General features: G+C 34.4%; 1 protein-coding gene across 1 annotated transcript; it reads right to left on the minus strand.

Annotated features, from left to right (window-relative positions):
• Nucleotides 1-6,591: 6,591 nt before the first annotated feature.
• Nucleotides 6,592-9,286, minus strand: LOC123310253 (THO complex subunit 1). Its single transcript, XM_044893722.1, has 7 exons — nt 8,470-9,286; nt 8,165-8,385; nt 7,938-8,110; nt 7,556-7,676; nt 7,202-7,499; nt 6,863-7,103; nt 6,592-6,808 (listed from the first exon to the last, which is right to left on the minus strand). Exons 1-7 carry the CDS (start codon nt 9,187-9,189, stop codon nt 6,618-6,620), a joined length of 1,965 nt encoding a protein of 654 aa, XP_044749657.1. The 5' UTR covers nt 9,190-9,286; the 3' UTR covers nt 6,592-6,617.
• Nucleotides 9,287-9,340: the final 54 nt, after the last annotated feature.

Genomic DNA, 9,340 nt, shown 5'->3' on the forward strand with positions numbered 1-9,340 from the left:
TGGTGCGCCATCTTGTTGGAAAATGATCGTTTGATGGTCCACTGCATTTTCCAATACTTACACGAAGGCTGGATAAATAGCGTTCTCCAAAAGATCTAAATAAATTTGGCCAGTGAGAGTAATGGGTATAAAAAGTGTCTATTATGTAATTTCCATAAATACCCGCCCAAACATTTAATTTTGGGGAACCTGAGTATGCACCTCACGAAATAATCTTGGATTTCCATCTGACCAATATACCGACAGTTATGCTGGTTTACAATGTCGTTAAAGTAAAATGAACATTTGTCCGAAAAACAGATATAGACCATGTAGTTTTGAACCTGCCGTAGATCATTTCACTGACTACTTTACAGAACTGTAGTCGGCGATCGGGATCATCCTCATTCAGTGCCTGAACCAATTGTATCTTAAAAATGATGGAATTTATATTGCTAAAGAATTCTCATGATTGTTGTGCGTGGAACACCAGATACATCGGACAATTTTCTAGTACTAAAGGTCGGATCTATTGCTACATGACCTAAGACAGCCACGTCCCTCGCTTCGTCTCTTTCATGCACCCTCTTTTTGTTTCCGACTGAACCAGTAGCGTCAAATTTGGCAACCAATTGTACAACTTAAGCAGCGGATACATTTTTTCCAGTTTGTCTTTCGTTGAATAAAGACGATGTTGTTGGCGCAGGGTTTTTATTTCTAAAAAAATATTCTTCGGAATACACCATTTAAATTCTACTACAATTTACCATCGCTTTTGACTTTGACGTACTTGTTACTTTCTTAAAAATTCACTATTGGCTAAGGTAAATCAAAAACATGCTGGGTCTTCTTTTTTGGACAAATAATTAACCACGTAACTAATTTTTTAAATTTGAAATGTGTCGGATACGTGGAATATTCTCGAGCTAAATTCCGTATTGCCTCTTTCACTATTTTCGCTGTTATTTCATTATCGGTGGATATTTTGAAGAGCAATTTTAGGGTCAGATAGTACTTCAAAATTAGTTATCGTAACACCTCTCATCCCTATTCAAAATCAAGGGGTTGTACTCACCCCCGTTAGGAGGTTGAAGTTACGGAGATGAAAAGAGCGGAAATTTTGTTTTCCCTCGAATCAGAAATTGACGGGTCCGAAAGATTTTCCATATTTTCATTTTAAAGCCGGTTTTCTGTATGATATATTTTATCAGCTTTCGAATGTGGGAAAGTAGGTAAAAAGACATTTATGGACAGTAACGAATAATAAAAAACTTCATAGACAGTTGACAAATAAAGAGATCCCCCAAGAAATGTGTTTTGTCTACTTCATCTTCAGCTTCGAGTACATGGTTCAAGAAGCTCTATATCAACATTAATTTCCGATTAGTTGAATCAATATTGTCGTTATTCTATCCGCTTTGTATCGGAATTAGTATTTTTCCATCGATTTATTTACCTTTCTCGATTCAATAGGAGTCTATATAATATTCTGACATTTATGAACCGTTGCATTTATTGTACACTGCGGAAAAATAAGAATTGAGGATAAATGTGCTGAAATAATGCAAAATTCCATTGCTATATTGCCATTTACGAAAAAGTTGTATACCTATCCAAGTGACTCATTAAAGGCAGCATGTTGCAAGCTAGAAAACTCTATAAGAAAATTCACGAAGTAGCAAGGCATATAGAAATTCCTGAAAGCATCATGGATTGGGGTGAATCCTCAACAGTTCCCTCCAATAGTAAAAAAAAAAAATACTCTCATCCGTCTCCGAACAGGCATAAGGATAGGTTGTGCAATAACACGTGAACTCAAAGAATTGATGCCATTGATAACTTCATCTGAACCTATAAATATTCAATTAACTTAGAAAACGTGACTAATGAGTAAGTAATAAGCCACAAATCGACGACACGATGTCGTCAATATCGTCTTTTCAATTAATTTATTACATTTCAAACAAATTCAGTTCCATATATTACGATAGTTCGTCGAAATATCAGTTTTCCTATTAATTATTTATTTGTCACTGATTGCGCCAAATATCACAAATAGTGTCGGCAAGAAGTCAGAGATAATGCTTAATCGGGCTTTTGTGAAATCGGTGATATGTGAAATCATTTCCCGATCACAAAAAACATTAACGCTATCAGACTATTTATAAGATTTCTCATGAAAAATTAACCCCCTTCACTCAAGAAGAGGGTAGAAAATGTTAACTGAAAATGTGCTTTGAATAATCATTCTAACTTTGAGATAAAAACCTACCGCCCTTTAAAGAATATCGCCTTTTTCTTCTGTTCAATTTTACAATCAATTTAGACAATGAAAAATAATATTGATTTTGAGATTAACCATCAAAATTTGGCTTGTCAAACTGAAAAAAGGCGAATCGGCATACTGAAGCAACTGGACAAGGTGAGTCTTTGACTCTTACAAATATTTTAACAATAGATTCTTGAGGTCAAAGGAAACACTTTTTTCCCATACCAATTTTTCCAATTCGGTCCTGATTAAAAGATATGGCCATTTTAAATTTCCATAATGAGCTGTGCCACCCGCGTCAAAACAAAATTACTGGGATAACTAACTAAATCTGTGACATTACACATCTGTGGATCTTTCAAATAGAGATGCATTCGGTTACAGTACCCAATTTTACAAATTTCACAGTTTCACTTTTTATTTACTCGAAAACGGCGCATTATACGAGAAAATATTCAGAATACTTTTATTTCACAAAACGTTCAAATATTCATCAGATAGCGTTCAAGTTAGTTTCCAGAGTTGGGTTCTTTGAATTTTCGGGATTTTTATGGTAAGTAATGGTCATAATAAGAAAACTGGAAGACGTGGCTGATATAATGTTTCCGAAAAATATTCATCGGATAAATGAAAAACTATATTCCGAAGTTCATTTCATACGATAAAACCGTTTGTGAAATATAACTAAAAATAACATTTTTTTATGGTTTTTCAACTCCCTGTATCTTTTAAACCGAGCCGATTCGTAAAAAATAGTAAAGGAAAAAAGTGTTTCTTTTGATCTCAAGTACAAGTTAAAGACATAACAGAGTTTTGAGGCAAAACTAAAAATTATTTTTATGTGGCGAATTTTTTTCTGGTTTCTAAAATTATTTTTATTACAGTTGGGACCTGTGCAATATATGCTCCACATTTACTAGTGGAATTCCTTTTTCCTGAAAATAAGCAGAAAGTTGAAACGAGTTCATATGTACTCACATAATAAAGATTTATTTTACTTATCGAATTTCAGAACAGGGAGCACAAAGAGAATAACGAACTTACCATATTCAACGAACAGTTTCGAAAAATCTAAACGTGAATTTATTAGATGCTAAAACTAAACCATCCACAAAGAGGCATAAACATTTCGAAACGATATATAGTTGAAACAAAGACGCAAAAATAAACGAATATGGAGAAAACCTAAAGACTAATTTCTCGTTCCATTCAGGAAGCTCGTAGTTACAAAACATTCATAGAAAAATAAGATAAAATGAGTCTGTGCTGTATGTGTCGAGATACCTCCTGAGATAAACGAATTTGATGAATATATTATTTAAGCGGGACATGTGCCTAGAAAGTGATACATTTTCGAAAACAGGCACGCATATTTTCTATTGAAAATCGTAGCGGCAACTGAACTGGTCTACAAAATCCGATCTAGATAAAGTTTTACGACAATTTTACGATCGTATTATCTGTAAACGCGAAGAAAAAACATCAACATCTCCGATGCCTCTAGACATATGAAATCGCAGTAATTGACATCGAAAAAACCCTAAAATCGTGATTTATGATATTTTTCTCTAGGTCATAGGGTATCTAACGATATTTCTTCTATGTGAAAAACGTCATAGCTTATTCCAAAGGGCAAAATTACGGCTTAGTCAGCTATCGTAGGTATACAGGGTGGCGGACATTTAACCTGGAATATTTGAAGCAGGAAGAGTTCACCAGAAAACACATATACTGCCCAGATTTTAATAATAATAATAATAAACGTCTTTTATTCACATTTTCAATTTGATGGTAAATCAGAACACCTTCTTCAGCAGGTTGGCAACCCTTTCGATATAATGTAAAAAAATCTTCCAGAGTAATAAGAGACAAGAAGTAGGGCATCATTTTAAAGATATTTTGATTTTCTCCCAGAAAATGCTTCAATTTTGCTGTTTGAATTGTTTTTAACCTGAAAATTTAAGGTTGTTACAGAACTTATTTTGACCTTGCACGAATTATTCTATGGTTTGAGACCATTTTGGCATTAAAATTCAGAAATTACAGATATTTGGTCGAAATTACATCTTCCTAGGAAAGCTATAAAATCCATCTCACACCTCTTCATCTTTTGATAGATTAACCCATAAGGCGAGAAGCTAAACTTCAGGAGTTCATAAGAACTCTGGAATGGCAAGCTGTCTTCCACAGAGTGTAGAAGACATAGCGAGAAAAACAATGTTGATGGTGGCACAATAGGATCGCAGTGCAACACAAACCCATTTAAAATCTAGAATGTTGAAGCCTAGGATGAAAATATCCAGTATCTTCATAAGTAAATTTCGAAGACCTTCGAAATAACCAATTTCGAGCATTTTTGCGTTTAAGACTCTTGAAAGATGGCCACTTTATGGATGTGGAAAATAAACGGGGTCGTTCACTGAGTTATAGATCTTAAAAAACTTTCAAATTTATAATAATTTTGCCCATCAGTGGGCTCCCAACATAGACTAATAATATAACTTACTTTATTAGTCTATGGTTCCCAATAATATGGTAGTCATTGAACTCTATGTGAACCATAGAGTTCAATAATGATAGTACTTCAGCTTGAATTCATACTACTCTATGCTGAATCATCAAAACTTTTTCTACAGAAACGTTCGGTAGAAAATGCATGACGGTGATGATTAGGGATCATTAACAAGACGCCAAATTGTAGAGATTAATGTGACTTTCAGTCGTCTCAGAAGACAGTACCTAAGGCAGGGATTAATTAATCAATTAAAATTAGTCTTCCAACGATACGATTTGAGCGGAAATAAAAATACTTGGTAAGTAATTGGCCAGGCCGGAATGGCGCCTGATATTCATTCCAAATCTCCCGGGAGGAAAATGGGAATTACTATCAAGAGGACGCAATCAAATCCAGGGTCGGACTCTCGTGGTGAATAAGCGACGTCGGTAATTTCCAAACAAGCAACCCCAAATGAGCGGTAATCAGCGAATAATTTTTGAGCTCGTGTTTCCGGGAACGAAAGCTTTATAATTTTTCCCAAATTGGTATCGTCCACAAGTACTGTGAAGAAAATTGTCTCAAACGATTGGGTTGCACATGTAGTGGTGGAATACAATTCTGTCATTCGACGAAAATTTGCCCGATGGTTTCGTATTTGAAAAAAATCGATCCATATGAGAATGAACGAGTTCAGAAACGTTTGCCAACCTTGTGAATATTTGAATACACCCTTACGATGGAAGCGTATTTTTTTTATTATATTTGTGCCTTTCGGTTGCTTCAAGCATTATTCAATCCTCTTGGAATGTCGCCGGCGCTCAAATCTAAGTGGTGAAAGAAAATTGATACTGTATTTTCAAGATGAGTTTTGACATTATTCAGGCGTTTTTTTCGTGTTTCTTGCATTATTTTTATGGTTTCATCCATAGAATAATAATTCATTCATTATTAGACTATGGTTGGATCACAGAACGCCTCAACTACTATAATGTGTTCTGTGGTGAAACCATAGTCTAAAAATGAATTAATTATTAGTCTATGAACGAAACCATAAATATGGTAATGAACGAAACACGAAAAAAACGCCTGCATAATCTCAAAACTTAGCTTATAAGTGCTTGTTATGCGCCCCTTACATTTTGAAACAAAAATTTTCGACAGATAATCAAAATGAAAAATGTTTCTGCTAAAATGCGTATGTTTGCAAACTATTGTGGACATGCTTCAAGTCGCTCAAGCTATAGAGCTCAATTCCGTTAAAACTATACAAATAGATGATGCTAGGAAGCCTATCGAGTTCAGATTTTTCAAAAAAATTGTCGTGGCCACGAAACAGTTTGCGCAATTTTCAATCTATCGATGTGAAATTTTTGCTCATCTGAAGCGTGTTGCTTTTGCTCAGAAACGATCCATTCGTTTTCGAGTTTTTTGAAATTTACTTGAATTCGAGGTTTCCACAAAAAACACAATTTCTCTAAACAGCGCCACCTGTTGTCTATTCTTGTAACTAGAGTTAATATTAAGTTTCTGATTACATCGAGAAACGGAAGAGATTTTTAGTACTACCCACCCCATTGAACTCAATTTTGAATTTAATTCAATGACTTAGCTACCAGCCAGGAACTTAGTAAAAGATAGAAGAAAAAGATCGATAATGTCCTGTGGTGCTGACCTAACTTTTGTCGGTTCTGTCAAACTGACAACTGAAGTAAATTTGTTTACATTCGCGTGATTCGCATTTGGTAAACGTACAGAATCTGGAATTTCTGAAGCTTTTTGTTCTTATTTTCACAAAAAGGCTACAAGTCAAGCTTATTCACTCGTAGCTTCTCCAATAAAAAATCTGTCATCTCTTATACTTTATTACTTGAACTAAGAAATATTGAATTCACTCTTAATCGAATCACAGGCCTCGTTCAATCCTAGCCCTTCCAAAATATACAGAAGATTCTCTATAGTAGCGTCTTCGTCGTCACCAAACCACAACAACAGTAGATTCTCAGCTTGTGCCAGTTCGGTGTTATGATTTTGTACAATAAACTCAATTTCGTCTGGTTTGTACCCTGTTGCCAAAGAAAAATATTATTTAAAAAATTTGGAGAATAAAAAAAACTTACCAATTTTGGTGGCGAGTTTCTTCCAGTCAGATGCGATTTTTTCACTTATAAATCTTATCTGGCTCTCACTCAAGCTCTTATTTTCTTGCCTGGGGTTTTTATCGTCAACAAATTCTTCGGTATTCACCTCTTCCTTTATGTCTTCAGTATTTTCAGACTCTTCCTTGAAAAGATTTTCTGTTTCCATTTCTTCAGTGTCTTGCTGACTTTCATCTTTGTTATTCACACCATCTTTCTTTGACTGCAAAAATTATACTTCAATATATGTGGTAACACTGGCCAGTATTCAGTTTACACTGTAAGAATAGAGTGTTAAGGAAGAGCTCTCAAACTTTTTACCTTCTGTTCCTGAGCAATCTTCTTCACCATCATCTCCAAATAGGAAGACTGCTGATTCATGATGACTGTGCTGAACGTGAAGAAATGGGGGCTCCTTCTTGCTAATAGCCTCAAGGCTCGCCAACCAAAATTACCATCTTTCAATAGGTTATTTTCGTCTTTGATTATTTCCCCAGATTCGATCTGTTCAATTGCCTCCTTGAAATAATTCTCCAGAGTGGGCAGGAAGTCACGCTCTTTTCCTTTGCAAGCCTCCAAATTGTCCGGGCACAAATTCCACAGTTTTGTGAGCTCATTACTGAAATTTGAATATTGGCATGAACTACATTAAAAATTTATATTATTACCACAAACCTTCCCATGTAATATTTCTTCTCTTTGTTAGCTTGTCTCAACAAATCTCCTAATAAAGGCCTGCTGCTTCTATTTTGGGACTTTTCTATAGGTTCATTAACAACACTTTGTTTTTTGAATTCTGTTGAAAAATTCCAAATTAAAGTACAAAATCTTTTACATCCAGCATTCACAAATAACAATTCAGGGATAGAACATTCAATATTTCTAAAAATTGTTGGAAAAAATGTACTTATGAGGAGTGAAGATAAAAGAAATTACAATTTTATGCAAAACTAAGCTAAAAAACACAATAGTGTTTTATACTTGAACTTGAAAAAAAGAAAAAATAAACTGAAAAATCATCGTAAAATCAGTATTAGAAATCTCAAATTGACCATACCTGGACATCCGTCATTTTTCCAGGCATTCCAATGTTCTTCTCTAGAAAGAATATTAGAGACAATTTCCGCAAATTTTTCACCATCTGGGGGCGTTTCCCTCAATAATTTGTAAATTTTTTCAGTTGTACTTTGTATCCAATCCTTCTGATCACTTTTCAATTCAAACGATTCCCTATAAAGATTATAATAAATAACAGCAAACACTTGAAAAAAGAAAGGTACTCACGATTTGAATTTAACTGAACATGTTAAATACTGAAATAATATCAAAAACTGTAGAAGAACAAATCTTCTAAAGTTGTTATCATACAACTGGAGATCCAATAACTTCTGACTTGTCAGATACTTGGAGAAGTACATCATGTCTTTGCGATCAGATGCTGTATTTCCTTTTCCCGCATATTCTAACTTAAGCCCTTGAAAAATACTCAAGATACTTTGAGAGTGCTAAAAAATTTCCAAATACAATATTTTATAGTAATTTTAGTCAAAGAAAATTAAAACAAAATGTGATATGAATACTTCACTTACTGAACAGAATGTTTTCCATTGAACTTTGTCATAACACTGAGCGGGATATCTGAAGAAATCTTGCAAAGACCAAAATTTACAGTAGAAGGTGAAATCAAGAACAACATTTTTTTTCTTATCTCCTGTTTCAATTTCCAGAGTACTTTCTTGAGACGAATCGGAACCGTATTGAGTTGTGTTCTCCAAGTTGAACTCACTGACAATGTTCAAACCAGATCGCTCAGAAAACGGGAAGAATTTGGCTAAGAATAAAAGAATCCTTCCACAAAAAATTGTAGCAGTTGATCTAGATAATCTTCTCAATAAATCGTTACATAGTCTTAATAGGTTGTTCTTGCAACCGCTAAAAAATAATTCTTCTTTCCAAACAGACACATTGTCTTCCACAAATGAGAACATATCTTGGCAAGCGTCAAGAGTTAGAGCTTCTAAGATATCGCTCAAAATCTGTACAGGTAATGTTGAGGTTATCAACCCATGCCTGCAAGTTTCGATACAGAAGTTCACATAGGTCTTCAAAGTGTTGACGTCTGTTTCAGATTCTAAAAAGTCTATAAGAATATCACGAAAGGCCTGTTCCAAGGGGATCTTCAAATCGATATCTGTTTTCTTGAAATGCTTCGATTTGGTTTTGATTGTTTCTACATTTTTGTTCTTAAAAGCTTGTAACAAAATTGTTTTGAACTCTGTACGTAGCGTTTCAAAGTTTAGGTCAGACATTGTTTCTCTCAGCAGTAAATCTAATCAAGTCGATTTTGTTTCACATTCATTCAGCGTTTCAGAATGTTTTCAATTTGATGTAAACAAAATAATAACCTAACTAAAATAAGGTCAGTTTGTCACTTTCGCACTTTCGCCAACTGTGTAGAGT

This window comes from Coccinella septempunctata, chromosome 1, assembly GCF_907165205.1.
Source record: "Coccinella septempunctata chromosome 1, icCocSept1.1, whole genome shotgun sequence".
Taxonomy (NCBI): Eukaryota; Metazoa; Arthropoda; class Insecta; order Coleoptera; family Coccinellidae; genus Coccinella; species Coccinella septempunctata.